At 54.2% G+C, this 18,556-nt stretch overlaps 6 protein-coding genes across 6 annotated transcripts; 3 read left to right on the plus strand and 3 right to left on the minus strand.

Moving 5' to 3' along the window:
- Positions 1-1,419: 1,419 nt before the first annotated feature.
- On the plus strand, positions 1,420-3,955 carry CPAR01_12503 (uncharacterized protein; the record flags this gene model as incomplete). The annotated part of the gene is made up of 2 exons (XM_060496759.1): positions 1,420-3,799; positions 3,846-3,955. The coding sequence occupies 2 exons, from the start codon at positions 1,420-1,422 to the stop codon at positions 3,953-3,955; spliced, it is 2,490 nt and encodes an 829-aa protein (XP_060344292.1).
- Positions 3,956-4,860: 905 nt separating this feature from the next.
- On the minus strand, positions 4,861-6,019 carry CPAR01_12504 (uncharacterized protein; the record flags this gene model as incomplete). Its single annotated transcript, XM_060496760.1, has 2 exons — positions 4,861-5,214; positions 5,822-6,019. The coding sequence occupies 2 exons, from the start codon at positions 6,017-6,019 to the stop codon at positions 4,861-4,863; spliced, it is 552 nt and encodes a 183-aa protein (XP_060344293.1).
- Positions 6,020-8,738: 2,719 nt separating this feature from the next.
- On the plus strand, positions 8,739-10,960 carry CPAR01_12505 (Zn-finger in ubiquitin-hydrolase; the record flags this gene model as incomplete). Its single annotated transcript, XM_060496761.1, has 2 exons — positions 8,739-9,689; positions 9,743-10,960. The coding sequence occupies 2 exons, from the start codon at positions 8,739-8,741 to the stop codon at positions 10,958-10,960; spliced, it is 2,169 nt and encodes a 722-aa protein (XP_060344294.1).
- Positions 10,961-11,975: 1,015 nt separating this feature from the next.
- On the plus strand, positions 11,976-12,823 carry CPAR01_12506 (ESCRT-II complex subunit; the record flags this gene model as incomplete). The annotated part of the gene is made up of 2 exons (XM_060496762.1): positions 11,976-12,630; positions 12,711-12,823. 2 exons carry the CDS (start codon positions 11,976-11,978, stop codon positions 12,821-12,823), a joined length of 768 nt encoding a protein of 255 aa, XP_060344295.1.
- Positions 12,824-13,065: 242 nt separating this feature from the next.
- Positions 13,066-15,665, minus strand: CPAR01_12507 (BRCA1 C Terminus domain-containing protein; the record flags this gene model as incomplete). The annotated part of the gene is made up of 3 exons (XM_060496763.1): positions 13,066-13,695; positions 13,743-15,093; positions 15,145-15,665. The coding sequence occupies 3 exons, from the start codon at positions 15,663-15,665 to the stop codon at positions 13,066-13,068; spliced, it is 2,502 nt and encodes an 833-aa protein (XP_060344296.1).
- Positions 15,666-16,344: 679 nt separating this feature from the next.
- On the minus strand, positions 16,345-18,151 carry CPAR01_12508 (GMC oxidoreductase; the record flags this gene model as incomplete). The annotated part of the gene is made up of 2 exons (XM_060496764.1): positions 16,345-17,877; positions 17,945-18,151. 2 exons carry the CDS (start codon positions 18,149-18,151, stop codon positions 16,345-16,347), a joined length of 1,740 nt encoding a protein of 579 aa, XP_060344297.1.
- Positions 18,152-18,556: the final 405 nt, after the last annotated feature.

An 18,556-nucleotide genomic window follows, 5' to 3' on the forward strand; every position in this document is an offset into this window, starting at 1 on the left:
AGAGAGAGAAAATGGACGGCATGATTTGGCGTTGAGAGGAAAAGTGACTTTGGTACCTCTGTATGTATTCGCTGATCGGTACGTTACGTGGTGGTAGGGGGGACATGGTGAAGGTAATGTGGAGGAGACTTCACGGCAGACTAGAGCGAGGTAAGGTGAGGGCCGTGAGGTGAGGCGGAGGGCGGTTGGGCGGGCGGGTTCAGCGACGTCGCCAAAGGCGGAAAAGAACGTTTCCATTAACGCTCCCAGGGTGGATTCGGTACGTACTGATTGATGGAGGCTGCGATACCATGATAGGTACGTACCGTTGGAGGCTGCGGCGGATGGCAGATGGCGTGGGTGCGAGGACGGCAAGATGGATGGCAGCCCCAAGCCTCCAAGTCCCGTCCCGTCCAAAAAAAATGGAAGACACTCGACCCTCAAGGTACGTACATGGCCAGAGCTACAACCATGTCTCGCTTTCCAATATCGATTTCCAGCCATTCGCCATGGACAGGGTTTCCAGCAGCACCTAATCGGTATGATGAAGGGCAGACAGAGCCCAGAGGCAGATGGAGGCAGCTGGAGAGAGAGAGAGGCTCCAGTCAGGAAGAAAAGATGTTTACCTTAGCGACATGTGTCACAACCCGCTCATCCCACTGTTTCTTACCAGACCACCAGACGTAGCCGTCAACCCTTTGGCCCAGCGCCTGCAAAAATACAGTGTCGAGGAGGATGATGTACAGTCTCACCCACACGGAGGCGGCTGGAGTGATTGGATGGAGTCGAGTTACAAAGTGGCCCTCGTGAGCAGCCGCCCACCCCACTTTCATGGATTATGGGTCCAATGGCCTACTGGTGGTAGGGACCGGTCGGTCCAGTTCTTTCCCGTACAGAAAGTATCAGCTTCCTCCCCATCCTCTTGCCAGTTCTTGCCAGTCCAGTCCAGTCCACCTCAGTGCAAGTGCAAGTGTGCAAGTGCAATCCACCCAACCCTCCCACCTCCTTCCCACTGGCGCAACTTTGGAGCGACACCCCCCGGTCATTTCCGCTCCACACTCGTGCAGCTGCAGAAGGAGCTGTGGCCCCGTTCATTGGCTCCTGCTCCCGGCCGGGGCTGGAGGTTCAACTGCATCTCTCACCGCTTCTTTCGCGGGCTCGTCGTCGTTCCTCTTCACCCACGCATGCCCGCTTTTGGGGCCCCCGACCAAGTCTCTCGCCCTTCTCACCACCCGAATCTCTTCCTACCCACCTCATCTTCCCCCCAAAACCTTTGTCGCCGCTGCGAAGAAGGTCTTTTGCTCCCCTCATCCACTTCACCACCACCCCGACGAAAGAGCGGTGTCCTGGGGAAAAAGGCCATATCTCTGCTCAAACTCCCCTTTCTCGACTTACACCTATCCGTTGTTGGTTCTTTTTCCACGACTGATCTTACCCAACATGAACGTCAACTTCGATACGAGTGGAGGCGACGCCCTCTTGGACCTCTCCTCCTTCGACCAGCGGGACCGGTTTTCCTATGCCTCGCAAATCCCCTCATCCCAGAACAGCCCCCAGAGCGTCACCAACATGCCCGCTCAGAGGATCTGGCCCATTCCCTTGGATATGACCTCCAATGTCGCAGCCTCGAGTCCTCCCGAGGACCAACAAGCCCACTCGCCTTCACATAGCTCCTCACCTTTGAGCCAGCACTCGCATCATTCACCATATCAACAACCCGTCAACTCATTGACCGACTGGGCCTTGCAACAACATCAACATCAGCAACAACAGGCCCCTCATGGATTGCCCGATTACTCCCAATATGTCTCCGACGCCTACATGCCCGTAACATACAACCCATACGCCCCGGGCTTCCAGACAAATCCCATCGACTTTCTCCCCGCCACGACCCAGGCGCTGCAGGCCGCAAACTTTCAACTCGCATCCGCCTTCAACACGATGCCCCCCATGGACGACACTGTTCCGGCTATGAATTGGAGCTTGGGAATGGAGAGCTGGCACGATATTCAAGCCGCTGCCTCAGCGTTGCAAATCGACGGTCTGTCACATAGCATCGGCAGCAATTCGCCCACGGGTACCTTCCTCGAGGTCCTGTCCCTGCCGAGCACTGGCAACGGAGAGGGGTGGTCAATGGTCGTTGAGCAAGGTTCTGGAGCAGGATTCGACCACTTCCAACAGGCACAGCCCAATGCGGCAATCTTCAACCCCAGCCAGACACTTCACTTGAGAACCAACTCGGACTCGTCGGACGGCGCCAATTCATTTGAACTCGGCAGCTATGAGGAGATTGCTCCCTTCCCCATCTCTCCCTTCTCCCCCGAGTCCGATGGATACGTCGATGCCGGATCTCACCGCAATTGCTTCGGAGACAACCACAACCACGCTCATACTCACAGCCACGCTCATGCACACACTCACACTCACGCCCACGTTCACAACCACGACACAGTCAGCCCTGCAGCTGCTGTTGCTCCCATGCCCATCAAGACGACCACTCCGACCCGGCCAACTCCCGCCAGCGGCTCCGGCGCCACGTCTCCCCCAATTCTCACCACCGCCCGGAGAAACTCGGGCCAGAGGCGCAGCCCCGTCACCGGCAAGGCTACCAAGGCCGTCATTCGCCGCACTTCAACCGGCAAGAAGGATGGCACTGAGGTCAAGAAGGTTGGCCGCAGAAAGGGTCCTCTCCTGCCCGAGCAGCGCAAGCAGGCCAGTGAGATTAGAAAGCTTCGTGCCTGCCTGCGTTGCAAGTTCTTGAAGAAGACCTGTGACAAGGGTGAGCCTTGTGCTGGTTGCCAGCCGTCTCACGCCCGCCTGTGGCAGGTTCCTTGCACTCGTATTGACATCAAGGATATCGGCTACTTCATGAAGGACTGGAAGGCCGACTATGAGCGCCACCTTGGACGTGGTGTCTCGGTCTACAATGTCAAGGGCTTCGCTCAGAACGAGACCGTCATGTGGATCACTCACGGCTACGGCTTTGCCCTCCCCGTCTACGTCCGCGAGGTCTACGTGGCCGATGAGAGCTGCTTCCAGGTCGACTGGGTTGAGTCCTGCTTGACCGATCAGGAGCCCATCGACTTTGACATCCGCACCGAGAGACTCGATGTCGGTGCCAAGGGCGTTTCCGTTGAGGCTCTGTCCGACTATCTTGACAAGCACATTGATGGAGGCTTTGAGGATTTCATCGAGGATCACTTCGAGGGCACTCCCTTCATCACCGAGATCCTCAAGACTGCTCACCGCTACTACGTCAAGGAGCGTATGCCCGTCATCCGTAAGGCTCTGAAGCTCGTCCTTGCATACAACCTCACCCTGCACATCACCATGGTCGAGAGCCAAGGCGAGGATGTTCAGCTTGATGGCCAGATTGATGATGAGGACTCCAAGTACTACGGCAAGACCGTTGCCCCCGTCATGATCAACTTCCAGATCAAATGTGCCATGGCCGACATGTGGCGTGAGCTCCAGAAGGAGATTCTCGAGGAGCTGTCTGCCCTGTACTCCAGTGTCTACAGCGGCGAGCGTCTCAAGAACTGGCCCACCATCTTCATGCTGGCTTCCATTCTCCTCGCTGTTTGGGAGGAGATGCAGTTCGACTGCCACTACCGTGTTCCCGACCCGGCCGCCGTCAACAAGTTCTGCAATGACATGGAGACCACTCCTGTCGGTGTCATTGTTGGCCTCTTCCACGCCATCTCCCAGAAGCTCCCTGCCTTTATGGACTGGGACACCGCCAAGCACGGCCACCTCCTGAACAACAACGTCGCTGTCTGCGAGGCCATGACCGAAGTCCGTCAGCATGTCATCAAGCACGGTAAGTTCCACTCATTCTGGCCATTGTATCTGCAGACCACTAATAGTCCAAACAGAGGCATACTTGCGTACTCGCCCCGACGCCAGCTTTGACCGCAACGACTTTGACTGCTTGTCGAACAAGTTCTTGTCAAAGCTCGTTATCCGCGCCAACTGATTGTCCTCTACTGTGCTATTATTATTGCTGCCATTTATTTTTCCTTCTTGAGATTATGGTTTATTTTTGAAAAGCCCCTGGGTGGGCAAATTTTGTTGGCATCTCTTTTGTTATTTCGAGTCACAGCGACGGCGTTGAACGAGACACCACACACACACACCACAAGATCTCTACCCCACCTCTTCACTTCACTTCTTTTCGGCTGGTCACCTCCCCACCACGACGATTCATCGCGATGTGTTACGACCTTTTATCATGATTCAAATTACGAATGTATGACTCGAAGCTTAACGGGGTTGGTGGTCTGGAGTCGAGCGCAGGCGAGAAGGGCTGCGCTGCGGCAAAGAGAGACGCGACATGCGCCAGGGACGTTCATGGAGACGATCATGCCGGCACGACATGCAAATGACAGAGCATAGCAAGCATAGACGATTATGATATGCATTGGAATTTTTGGGCGTTGGAAGGGCCCTTTTGCAAAAAAAACAAAAAACCTTCACACAGAGAACTGGAGAGGCACAATTGGCCGATATCGGCATTTTACGCTGTTGTAGTTAACTTGGGTCAAAATCGATATATCGAGATTGTTTGTTTCGCGCCCTTCATACAATGAGTTACTATGCACTTTGTCCAGCCCGTGTCTGGACGTGAAATTTTCGTCCCAAGTGAGATGCATGTACGCCGGTACGAATATCGTGAGAGGTCAATGAGATAGGGAGGGAAATATGAGGGTCAGATGAGACAGAATGCAAGCCTCGGCGTGCAGCCCACAACGTGGTGAACCACACTAGATTAGAGCAACGTGATCTAGTCAGTCTGGGGAACGAACCTCTGCGGGCTTAAAGCAGGGTCAATGAGGGGAAGAAGGGCCTTATCGCAGCAAATGGGGATGGGGGACAACACCCTTAGGCCTCTGGTTCGATTTCGCCCAAACCAATGAGAAGAGTGGCTGGAGGGGCAAGGATGTTTATGGTGGTGGTGTTTGTGCTGCAGAAGAAAAGTGCATCCAACGTGGTCGGGTTGTAGTTGTACCATTGTCTCCCAGGTATTGACGGGGGCGGTGCTGGGCGCGGGGTGTGTAGGTGTGTCTCGCTCGTGTGGGCGAAACGTCGCCTTTTGGCCCCTTGGAAGGAAAGCGCGTGAACAGATGTTGCGATAAGGCCCGAGCGACGAGCGAGCAAAGACCGATGTCGCCATCGCTTCATTCCTCGGCTGACGAAAGCGTCGCTTCGGAAGAGGATACGGAGGTTCGCATTCTTCTGATCATGCCGAAGACAACTTTTTCAATGAGTTGGTTGTCTGTCTGGAGACGCCGAACTGGGATCCGTATGATTTTTCTCGTCTTTGGCTGAAGTATTGGTAAACTGTCTGTTTGTCTGTCTGCCTCGGGCGGTGGTTCGTATGTAAAATCAGGGTTCGGGAGAGGTTGGGGGTGCAGTGGCCTTTGGGATGACGTCGGCTCATTTCACCTGCCACCCCGGTCTCGCCGGTCCTTCTCCGCACTTTAGTGTTTGGCCGTGTTATATTGGGTGAGGATTGAGGAGTGGCCGGCGACATTCAACAACTCGCCGGCCAAGTCGAAAGGAAGGCATCGTGGCGACTTGGGATGAGGTTGAGAAAAGCTTTGTATGGGGGCGACGGGATTAGCAAGCGAGCGATTCGGACGGGGCAAAGATTAACCAAGAGGCTCTGGAGGTGGCGATTCTCATGTTCGCTGCCGACTGCATTGCTTGAGGCCTCTAAGTCTGAGTGCGTGTTGAGTGGACGAGGACTCAAGTTGGGGTTGTTCCCTGGCCGCTACGGTCTGCCTATCCGGGTGGCGGGTGGGGCGCTTGTTTGTCAGTGACAGTCACAGCCGGTTCGGACTTGTTTCTGACCCTTTGTGCCTCTTTGCTCTTTTTCGTCGGGGTGCTCTTTACGCTTGACTTTTGGCTGGCGTCCGTGGAATCCGTCAAGCGCAGGTGAGACACGACGAATTCCAGTCATAGGTGTCAAACCGAAGCCAGCCTTGCCAGCCTGCTTGATTTCGATATGGGAAGTATCGAGTCTATCGGCAGCTAGCATCGTGGGCATTCCTCAGGATGCGCTCGGCGAAGTCTTCAGCCCCAGTGTCTGTCGTCGGCGGTGACGATTGTTCCCGGTCGTGTTGGACGTGGTAAACAGAGGTGAAGTGAGGACGCCCGGGAAGAGGCGGAGTAGGTACAGGGATTGGCGGTGGGCCTCTTGCGACCCATCAGTTCATCAGTGACATTCTCGAGACGCTGCAGGAGACTAGCGGTATCGAGGTCGCGGGGGGTTTGCCTGTCCAAAATTCAGTCGTCTTGCAGCTTCACCAAAACTAAGGCAAAGATGTCAAGATCTTGTGGAAGCTGACACTCAGACGGGTATGCCAGATTAGATCTTACACCTCGCTGTCTTTTTGCGTGTGTTTTGACCTTGGGACTACTGCGCAGGGGCGGCATGAACGAGACCATCTGATCAAAGAAGCGGCGGCGACGAGTGGCCAACCTTTCCAGCGCAAGTCGCAACTGAGACATCAGGCACAGCACTCTGGGTTCCAGCCTTCCCAGGTTCGTGGTCAAGAAGCGTGCGATAAGGACCAAGGAAGAGGTTCTTCTACCTCTTTGAGAGTTGAGATTTGTGTGAGTCTGGAGGTAGATGTACGGATTTCCGAGAAAACGGCCCACCTGGTTCTGGAGGGTTCCGGCTTGCTCCTGCCTACTTTAGCGCCTTGTGGCACTTGCGCAGTTGCTGATGAATCATTCGCCATTCCCCCAGACAAGGCACTCAGAACTGAGAAAGAAGGCACTCAGTGCCACTAACTGCATAACCTGCCCCACTTTCCCACACCTGCGCCTCCAATCAGACCCCTCCTTCCCTGCCTTCCTTGCCTTCCGCGGCCAGTCAGTCACCAAGCACCCAGGAAGGCACCACCACCCAACTTGGCTCCAGGTCCTTCCTTCCTTCCCGCCTTCAGGCAGGCCGCATCTCTCTGACACCTTGGTTGCCTTTCGGTATTTAAGCCACTTCACCTCTTCATCCTTCTCCCCTCCTCCTTCTCCCCATCACATCCCCTACACAATACTTCCGCTCGACGAATCTCTCATCAGCGATCACTCGGTTACGAGCAACCACATTCAGTAATACCAAAGAGCAACACCACACATCAGAATTCAGCGAAGTCGCCATCATGCAGATCTTCGTCAAGACCCGTAAGTCATCCAGGCATCCAAGCGTCATTCCCATTAATAACTGACGTGTTTCCTCCCAGTCACCGGCAAGACCATCACTCTTGAGGTCGAGTCCTCCGATACCATCGATAACGTGAAGTCCAAGATTCAGGACAAGGAGGGCATTCCCCCCGATCAGCAGCGTCTCATTTTCGCTGGCAAGCAGCTCGAGGACGGCCGCACCCTCTCCGACTACAACATCCAGAAGGAGTCTACCCTCCACTTGGTTCTCCGCCTTCGTGGTGGTATGCAGATCTGTAAGTTGCTCTACATCCATGCTGCCCCCAGACATGTGGTTGCTAATCCATTCTGTAGTCGTCAAGACGCTCACTGGCAAGACCATCACCCTTGAGGTCGAGTCTTCTGATACTATCGACAATGTCAAGTCGAAGATTCAGGATAAGGAGGGCATTCCCCCTGACCAGCAGCGTTTGATCTTTGCTGGCAAGCAACTTGAGGATGGTCGTACCCTGTCCGACTACAACATCCAGAAGGAGTCCACTCTCCACTTGGTTCTTCGTCTTCGCGGTGGTATGCAGATTTTCGTCAAGACCCTTACTGGCAAGACGATCACGCTCGAGGTTGAATCTTCAGACACCATCGACAATGTCAAGTCGAAGATCCAAGATAAGGAGGGCATTCCTCCCGACCAGCAGCGCTTGATCTTCGCCGGAAAGCAGCTTGAGGATGGTCGCACCTTGTCGGATTACAACATTCAGAAGGAGTCCACCCTGCATCTCGTCCTGCGTTTGCGTGGTGGTATGCAGATCTTCGTCAAGACGCTGACTGGAAAGACGATTACGTTGGAAGTCGAGTCATCTGACACGATTGATAACGTGAAGTCCAAGATCCAGGATAAGGAGGGTATCCCTCCTGACCAGCAGCGTCTTATCTTCGCCGGAAAGCAGCTGGAAGATGGTCGCACCCTCAGCGACTACAACATTCAGAAGGAATCAACCCTTCATCTCGTCCTCCGTCTTCGTGGCGGTCAGTAAGCGACGGGTCAGCGATGGGGAAGTTGCCTTGTACGAGGCATGGCGTTAATGGATTACGATTATGGCGGGACAATGGTTCTGAACGATATCTTCACATATTCCTAGAACTTAGCTAGGCACTCATACGCTCATGAAAGCGTCAATACTAGACTCTATTGAAGTCTCAAACACTTTGCATTGCTGTACCGTGATATTTCTGTTTCATATCTTGTTGCGATGCGAATGTCACTGTCTGGAGGTTGACCCATCTATCGCTTATCAGTGACGTACCTGATGGAACGAGGTCCGTAACCGGTGGGGCTGTGGAGTGCACGCTCCTAAAGCTCCTCGAAACTCGCACCTAAATGATTGAAATCTTCTCCACAACATAATTATCCTGCCCGATTCCGTGAGTTGCGCCGCGACATGAACAGCCCATGGAAGTCCTGGAAACACTTGGAAACTCGCGTTCTTTTGCCTCCATAGTTTGGGGGGTCTTTTACACCAGCCACGCAGCATTTGAGTCTCTCAAAGTCAACCAGCATCGTCTCACGGCAGCCTGCGAGGCTGAGAAGGGCTATGCGGACCTTCTTCTACCACCTCAAGTTCGAGCTCTATCCCACTTCAAGCCCCGCACTCGCCGACACCAACGTCGTCAAAGGGAAACAGCAGGAAGAAGCCCTCAGTAAAGACGTGTGGCTTCCGCCGAAAGGCGCCAACATCTTCGCTGAACTTCCCGCGCATTCCAGGAAAAGTTCGAAGAGGCCGAGTACGAGCTTCCGACCGCAGACTTCACCACTACAACCCTTCGAACCACCCAACCCCGCCGATACCTATCGATCGAGCACACACCGAGCGCCAGAAACTACTTCGAACCCGAACCTCATCGACTGCGGACCTTCCAGAGCTCCGGCCAAGGAAGATAGTGGCAGTAACATCGAGAGGATAACCGAGAGGCAGTGGAGAGCTCGTACGCAGAGCTTCCCTCCCCCGCCTTCTTCGGCAGCGATCCGACCAGAGACGGCAGTCAAGGACTGGCGCTTTGGTCAAGTCAGCATCGAGAGCATCGACATCGAGTCAGAAAGCGACGAGAATACAGATCAAATGGCGGCTGAGGCAACAAGCTCTGGGGCAGACCTTGGCGTTGGTCCAACATTTGGTGGCGCTGGAATCTCCACGAAGGCAAAATATGTCCCTCTCGACACAAAGAGTACGGAAGTAGGCTGGGGAGTAGTACATTTTTACCGCGACGAGGAGGGAACACCTTCCTTGGGACTGCCGTCTTCAGAGGGAGACGACGTCGAGGCAGAGGACTGCACGACGCTTTGCATACCTGCAGTTCCAAGTTACCTGAGCCCGGGCGACTTCATCGGCTATGTCGGGGAGAAATGGAGGAATGACATCAGTCACTGGCGAATGGTCATGACTGCTAGGATGAACCGGTATTTAGTGCTCCTCAAGTTTGGAAACAGCGAGAAGGCAAGGGCGTGGCAGAGGGAGTTTGACGGAAAGGTCTTCAACAGTATGGAGGTGAGTAGTCAACTGCAAGCCCTGACGCCGCCGTGCAACTGACTCTTCTGCAGGCGCAAGTTTGCCATGTTGTCTTCGTTAAATCCATCACCTTTGAGACGCCGACTCGAGAAAACAGGACATTTCCCGACCTTAATCACGACCCCTTCACGCCTTCCTCTTCTTCCGTCGTCGCCTCCAGCAGTCTCAGGCCTTTCCCTCCGCCGACCCCGAATCTTATCGAACTACCTACTTGCCCCGTGTGCCTCGAGCGCATGGACGATACGACAGGTCTAATGACGATTCCTTGCCAGCACGTCTTTCACTGTACCTGCCTGCAAAATTGGAAAGGCTCAGGATGTCCGGTCTGCCGACACACGAATCCCGAAACCACATACGATCCATCAAACCCATATACACAACCATTTGGCTCTTCCGTGTCGAATCTGTGCAGCGTTTGCGATTCCACCGATGATCTATGGATCTGCCTGATCTGCGGAAATGTCGGCTGTGGTCGATATAAGGGCGGCCATGCTAAGGACCACTGGAAAGAGACGGCGCATAGCTTCTCTCTGGAGCTAGAGACACAGCATGTATGGGATTACGCTGGGGATACGTGGGTACATCGTTTGATCCGTGATAAGGGCGACGGTAAGGTCGTGGAGCTCCCAGGCAGCAACGGACATCACCACGGGCCGGAAGGCGGTTACGAAGATACTGTTCCCCGTGCAAAGCTGGACAATATTGGCTTGGAATACACTCATCTCCTGACCAGTCAGCTCGAGTCACAGCGAGTCTACTTTGAGGAGATGATCAGCAAAGTGGCAGACAAGGCCTCAAAAGCAGCAGCGATAGCCGAGTCTGCATCGGCACAAGCTACCACAGCTCTAGAAGAGAATGCCACCCTCAAGACGGAGCTGACACGTCTCCAAACGCAAGTCATTCCACAACTCGAGCGGGACGCAGAGCGCGACCGAGCAAAGGCCACCAAGGCCCAGGAACTCGCCCGCAACATGGGCAAAGCCCTGCAGGAGGAGAAGCAAGTGACGCAGGGGCTCATGAAGCGCGTGGAGCACAACAAAGCGGAGCTCGAAGCCCTGAAGAAGAGCAAGGCGTCTTACAAGGAGCAGGTGGCGGAGCTGCAGGAGATGAACAGAGATTTGTCCATGTTTATATCGGGACAAGAAAAGTTGCAGCAGATGGAGAAGGCGGGCGAGATCGAGGCTGGTGAAATCGCGGAAGGGAGCGCCAGCGTTCCTGAGAAGAAGGGGAAGCGGAGGGCGAAGAAGTAAAGCCTGCTTAATGGTGTTTCTTGGATTTGGCGTTCACAGGAGGGCGGCGGTTTGGCATCTCACGGTGCATGGATACAGTGATACCTATCTAGTACTAAAGCGGGCAGTTTTTACATTGTTTTCCCGTTCTTCACGATGAGTGTGTTGTTGCTTTCGTTCCCATTGATCCAGGCCTGTGATGTCAGGTCATACTTGCACGTCTCTCAGGCATCCAGGAATGACGTCTTGCTTTCGTATCGTCAAGTACAAGATGGCGCCTAGCATTCGAGACTTTGCAGTCGGATGATTAATCTGCCCGCTCTTTTTCGTCAGTCAAGGCTGTTTCTACATAGTTCAAGCAGCGAATTTTGGACTACGGTATGTACGGGATGAATTACTAAAGCTGAGTCGATGGCTTGTCTGTCCATCTGTATCCGGGCCTCACCAACAAGACTCTGCAGGTCAAACTCAACGGCTTGTTGATATCTTGTTAGGTGTAAATTGAGATCAAAGTCTATGTTCTCACGATGAAGGAAGACTGTGGTATGTGTAGCAAGAGCCAGGGGCTCGATTCATTTGACCATTGGGCCAGAGGTCGAGTAAATAGACATGTGAAACCATTGAACAGTGGCGATCCCAATGGATTTTGAACGGCGGCCTACAGCTCACTACAACGCAAATAAAGATGAGCTCCATTGCGTGAGATTCTGACCCAGAAATAATGTGACGACTAACAGTAGGATTGGAATTAGGTTCTTCCTTGGATGGCTGAAATTCTGATCTAGTTTGTTATACATACTCAGATAAGTATTATGTACTGCGGTTTCCATTGCCATACTGAAACATAATGACTATGTAGAGATATTACACAATACTATGTAATATCTTGAGATTCTTACATGGGAGGGGGGACAACCGATTCAAACCAAAAAGTTGGAGGCTTCCTGAGGCCCCACTAATCCAACGGCCCCGTCCCCGCAACGGAGAGCTCTGACCACACCCGGCAACTCCACCGCCCGCAAATCCCTACCCCACCATGGGAAACCCCTCGATGGTCACACTGGAAGGGACGCTTCTTCGCGACAAGAAGCTCCAAAGCTCCAACATCAATCATCACCACCCGCAGTCAAACCACCACCACACAATGGCAGCAACGACAGCCTCCCCATTCCCCTTCCCCAGGGAATACTCCTTCCCCCCCTTCTTCACCCGCCAAACAAACCTAACAACCCACCACGCCCAACTCGTCAAATGGTCCGACCTAATCCTCTCCTACTGCCGCCACCACCGCCTCTTCAAGCTCTCCCTCGGCGCCGCCATCCCCTCCGCCTCCTCCTCCGCCCTCCCGCACGCCCTCCCGAACCACAACGAGTCGTCTCTCCTAAACGAACCGACAACCTTCTCCCCCGCGACCGCAACATCCTCCGCCGCCGGCGCGCCAGAGGAGCTCTTCCACAACAAGACGCTCAACAAGCGCCTCAGCCTGGCCGACGCGCGCGAAGTCCTCGAGTTCATGCGCAAGAACGGCCGCGCAGAACCTTTACCGGCCAGCACCGACGTCTTTTGGGTCTACTGGCGCACGCCCGACGAGTGGGCCGCCGCGATCGAGGGGTGGATCGACGAGACGGCGCAAAAGGGCGTCGTGCTGACGCTGTATGAGCTTACAGAGGGCGAGAGTACCAGGGGCACAGGTGGGCACAAACAACTTCTCTTCTCTCTCGCAATGTGATGTTTGGACCCGTGAGCTAAGAGCGATTCCATGTGCGTACAGACTTCCACGGCCTCGATCCAGATCTTCTGTCCAAAGCGCTACAAATCCTGGTAAAGCGCGGCAAGGCCCAGATCTTTGGACAAGAGGACTCGCAGGGTGTAAAGTTCTTTTGATCTCGCTCTCTCTTCTACCTCTTCATGATGATATAACACGACGAGACATTGGCCTCATTCTTTTGCGAATCTCCAACTAGACATACCACGTTGACACATTATTCCTCGAGCCGGGTCGTAAACAAACACCAAGTCCCAAGGTCTTCACCCCGAAAGCAGCACAACTCCATGCCATCCCATGTATACATGTACAATCCAAAGTTACCAACTACCTTTAGCCATCAAGCTGAGCGAAACGAACATCACAGGCTCTTTTGGAAAAAGTTCTTGGCGAGGTACTTCTCGTCAAAGGAGACTTGCTGCTTCATGGCGACATCCAACAGCCAGTCCGCTGCGACGATGCGTGGCTCCATATGGCCCTTGCGCGCCATCTCCTCAAACTTGGGCCAGAGGGACTGCTCGTCGGCACTATTGGAGCTGAGAAGATAGACAGGCTCTGGCGGCGCGCCTCCGTCCTCCTCTTCCGTCGTCGGCTTGATGGTCGTGCCGCTGCGCGCGCGATACAGCTTGAACATGGCTCCATTGGCCTCAGCGATAGCTTTGTAGCTTTCGGGTCCGTTGCAGATGTTGTTAGTGCAGTACACGGGGACTGTCCACAACAGCTTCCCGAGATTCGCTCTCGCACGCGAGACTGCCGTCTCGAGCTTGACGCCAAACTTGGCTTCGTTTTCCTCGTCCTTTAGGAGGAAGTCGTCGGGGTCAGGAACCTCGCCTCTCTCGAGAGCCTCGTCGATGAAGTTGGACGATAGGACGGTAGGCCCTTTGGCCAGGGTTTTGAGGAACTTGACAGTCCGTACCATGTGGGGAGCGGCGAGATAGTCGCACGGCTTGTCGTCTTGTACTATCATGATTCCCATGTCGCGGAGTTTTCTCTGCGAACTGTTAGCCCGGCAGAAAGAAAGGAATTCAAAAGACTTACCCTCTCTGTATCCTCCTTGGACTTGGCATTGACCCATCTCGTGAAGCCCGTCAGCACGATCCTCATCTCCACATCTGGACGTAATGATTTCCGCTTCTTGGAAGGCCTTGAATCTTCGTCCTCCTCATCTACTTCCATTGCCTGGGCTGGGCTTGATGTGCGACCCCTTTCTCTGTCGATTTGGTCTGCAGCACGCTTACCACCCCATGGGCCCTGCTTATCCTTGCTGCGCTTCTTCTCCTTCTCGTACAGCGCAATATCGGGGGCGATGCGCTGTAGGTTGGTCAAAGCCTTGCTTTTGGCGCTTCGGCCTCCAGTCGACATTTCCGAGGGGGTATCATTCTCCTTTCCGCGGCCGCCTTTCTTAGGGCGTATAGGCGTCATGAAGCTGTCGTCGATAGCCTCTTCACTCTTGTCCTCTTGTCTGCCAATCACAACCCCTTCGGCAGGCCCATGCAAGTACGAGTTCTCCTGAGCAGCTTCAAGGATCTTGCGCTTCCGTGTCGCTTGGGGCGACAAGCCCTCTCCACCACCCGGGTAGTACGTTTCTCGCAAGCAATACTCATCAAAGAAGGTCTGCCCGATTACCTCGCCCAAGTTCGTGCGAACGGGGAAATGAGAGTATTTGGGGACAGTAACCCTCTGCATCTCACACTTGGCGTAACTCTCTTCGATCCACAGGTGGTTGACCGTCTCGATGTTCCAATCCTTGGCCGCCTCATATTTCTCACTGCTGCTCCTTGCTGTGATGAGGTGTGTATTCTCGGCCTTCATCGTCTTGGTGTATGTGGCGCCGGTCGCCTTGATCAGATTTTCGAGGTATATGCGAGCGTCACCGCCGTAGTTGGAGAGACAGATCTTGAGACCTTCGAATCCGGGGATGCCATTTCTGGGAACCGGGTAGTGAAGTAGACGGCGGAGCGGAGACGTCCATTCATTATGCGTTATGAGGTGATAAAGCCACGAGAGATTGCCAATGTCCTTCCCTGACTGAGCAGCCTTGATGTACTGTTCCCCGTCACGATACTGGCAAATAAAGTAGTCGCAATCGTCAACATTGTCGACCACCTTGCCACCGCCATTGTTGATGAGTTGCTTCACAGCTTCCAGTGATCGTGGAGTAATGCTGAGATCCCATGAAAGCATGACATCCTTGTCCCGAAATATCGTGGCTGGTTTTCTCGGGCCATCACTGAGATGGTTGGGGTTTGTCGAGGTCGCCCCGTTGAGCTGGTCGTATGTGGGAGCTTGCACTTCGCCTTGGTTCTCATCGTGGCTAAGAATTTCGGGATTGGGGAGCAGATAGGGGCCTTCGGGTATACGTTTGCCAAGCTTGAAGCAATCTTCGAACCTAGTGTATGTGTAAGAGGTGGCTCGAAGCATAAGGACTTTACAGACTTACCAGTGGGGCAATACAATCTTGCAATTGAGACCCTTCTCATTGGCGATGACACATTTAGGATCTTCCGTAGTCAGAGCGCAGATATGAGTGGTCTGTCGTGTCACATCGGCGCCTTCCATGCCGCCCATAGCCAGCGTAGCACCAATGATGGTCTCCTTGTCGATTTCAGGCAGACCAGCAGTTGTGAGGATGACCTTGGAAAAGAACATGCGCGGATCGGGAGAGTATGGCCGGACCTGTGCCTGCTTGTTCTTCTTGACTGATGCCTTAATCCAGTCGGTATTGACGACTGGGATCATAAAGGCCTGGGTCTCGGTGAACTGGGGAAAGTCGATGGTGTTGGAGATGATGTGAGAAACCGCTTCGAGTCTGAGGGAGCCATCGCGTCTTGGGTCGAGGACCGTGCCGCCACGACCTTCAACAATGCCGGCATACTCGCTGATTTCTTTGGGAGCTAGGTGGGCACTCGGCACAAAGGCAAAGGTACATTCTGCGAACAAGCCCTTTGCCTGTTCAGCCATGGTGGGCAATCGGGTGAGGCATGCAATTGAGAAGAGCTAAAGAGCTGGTGGGCGTCGGAGTCGATGTCAGGGCATACGCAGGACGATATCTTGAGGTTTGCTGTCGGAGTGTTGTTTGCGCAGAAAGACCGGTGTGGGTGTAGCCTGCAGGCAATTACGAAAGGTGAAGGCGATTTTGACGCGAAATTGTTAGCGACGCGGCCGGGTTGGACGACGCGAGGTGAGCTCGCCGTCACGTGTAGCTTCCTGGCAAGGTACATTTGCTTGGGTGGTCCCGGTGGGGTTGAGGAAGTACCGGTACTTTATCCATTAAAAGCGCGATAGGAACGCGTTCAAGGGAAGCATCCGCCAACCAGCTGGCCATTTGCCGCAAGCCGCCCATCAATGTGTAGTGACATTCTTCGGTGACATTCTTACCCCAAAACAAACTACAACCTTAATGCGACCACGATGACATTTGACGCCATGGACGATATTTCTGCAGCGAAGTCTGTTTACCAATCATGGACTTTCGAAGTAATTGTTCAACACTCAATTGCTGCGCTCACCACCTCATGATCCCTGTTTCCATCCCACTCAGGGATGGAACCCGATTTCACCGAAATTCTCCGTTGCTATAGATACTTCCAACTTGAATGTACAACTCGAGGCCTTACACCCTCTTCATTGCAAATGGCGCCTATAGACTCGACTTGATCAAATCGGCAGCCCGCTCGGCGATGCCATAAACGGTTGCCTGAGGGTTGGCACGCACTGTAATGGGCACAATGGAAGCATCAGCCACCCGCAAGCCACGGATTCCATGCACCCGGAGCTTCTCATCTACCACTCCACCAAGCTCCCTAGGCATCATGGAGCAAGTACCCGTGAAGTGATGAGCGCCAACTGCTGTCTTACGCACAAACTCTTTGGCTTCCTCGAGGTCTGTCAAGGCGTTGACAGGGTTGCGCTTTCCGCTCGGCTTCAGTTGACTTCGGAGCGGCTCGCTTGCGGCGATCTTCTCCAGGAGCTGGACATGTCTGGCCAGAACCTCGACGTCGAATGGATGCGATAGGTACGCGGGGTCGATGGCGACCGCTGGCGATTCAAGGGACGCAGAAGTGATATGACTTGACCCTCGCGATAGGGGATGAGCGAGGAGCAGCGCTATTGTGAAGTACTTTTCCTCGCCAGGCGGTGGTGCTGCCATAGTTCCGTCTCCGCTGAACAATGCGAATCCCGGCAACGACAGATAGTAGCCCGACGGTTCCGAAGACGACGTCAGGACGGATCGCACGTATGCCTCGAGGGCCTTTGTGAACTCTGGCGTCGCGCTTGTGTTGGGGCCGCTCAACTTGTCAAGAAGTTGAGTGATATCCTTGCCAGCGGGCAGAGGAAGCTGTGCAGTCGCTACAGTGCCGCTTCTCGAGAACGGTCCAGTGCCCTTACCATATGCCTCCATCGCAGCTCCGACGGCAGCCGGTTCCTGACGAATAATGCCATCCATGGTGTCAAGCTCTGGAAGGGCCTCAAAGCTTGCGCCGACCATGACGTGGTTCTGCAGGTTTTCGCCGACGTGCGGGTTGTCGAGAACGATCTCGATGCCGAGTTTACGAAGAAGCTCCCCATTTCCAACACCGGAAAGCTCAAGAATCCGTGGCGAGTTGAGGGTGCCAGCAGTTAACACGACCTCCTTCTGTGCTGTTGCTGTTGTCGTCTCCCCATCCTTGGTGTATTGAACGCCATCGGCAACAATTTCGCCAGCCTCTGATCTGAAGACAATCTTCTCTACCAACGCTCCGGTCACAACCGTCAAGTTGGATCTAGACTTTGCCGACTGTAGATACGCGCTGCCGGCGTAACTCCTCTGCTTTGTCTCCGGGTCTATAGTGTCCGGTGTGAGACTGCTGCCGACTCCCTGCCCACTTAAGGGGTCACAAGAATCCGGGAAGCCTAGACTACGGATCGTATCTTGCCAGATTTTGGGCCAGAAAGACTCGACGTTGTCCGGCAGAGACAACTTCAGTGGCCCTGTGCCCTCACCAGAAGCGATGGAGTAGGCCTTCTTGGAGGCTTCGTTGAACGTAGGCCAGTCCCAGCTGGGGTTGCCCAAGCTGGCCCACGCCTCAACGTTGGACCGGGTGGTGATGGTAAAGGAGAGGCCATTGAGTGCACCTGAGCCGCCAAGGAGACGACCTTGAGGGACAGCAATCTCACGACCACCTAGGCCATCCTGTAAGCGATTCTCTATCAGTAAACCGGACTCCTAAAAAGCAGCTGCTGGTCTGAGAAACACTTACTTGGGGCACCGTTCGGAACTGCCAGTCAGACGGCGTCTTGACAAGACTGGGACCCAGTGCGGGAATATTGACTCGAGGGTCTGCCGTTTGGTCTTCGCCCGCTTCCAGCACTAGAACCTGGACATCTGGAATCTCGGACAGACGAGTGGCAACTACTAAGCCGGCGACGCCGCCACCCACGATGATAAAGTCGTATTTTACAGCCATTTTGAGAGACGGTATGATGAGTAATGCGATACGAGTGATTCTGCAAAAGCAAAAGACTTCGTTGGAACTTCGGTCACTGTTAAATCATGACAGGTTTCCGAGCCCGAGACGTCTGAGATTGTGTAGGATTGCGGCAAAGCATTAGTCGCCGCAGCGCCGAGCGCTCATCCGGCATCTCCCCCGCGGGCGGCCGTATTGCACCAACATACGACACTGAGCCGGCCAACCGTTTCCGGTACCGTTCAAGCAGGTTCCACTGCAGGGTTGCATCCTTACGACTTTGTTTCTGCATCAGGGGTATGACAGTTTGGGACGCAGACCCTCTCACTTCCCTGGACCCCCGGTCAACGACCGTCAAGGGACAACCCAGTCGCTATCCGGATATCAAGGTTATCGGGATGACCC

The sequence above is a fragment of the Colletotrichum paranaense genome, assembly GCF_030867605.1.
Source record: "Colletotrichum paranaense strain IMI 384185 chromosome Unknown Scaffold_11.1, whole genome shotgun sequence".
NCBI classification, from domain to species: Eukaryota; Fungi; Ascomycota; class Sordariomycetes; order Glomerellales; family Glomerellaceae; genus Colletotrichum; species Colletotrichum paranaense.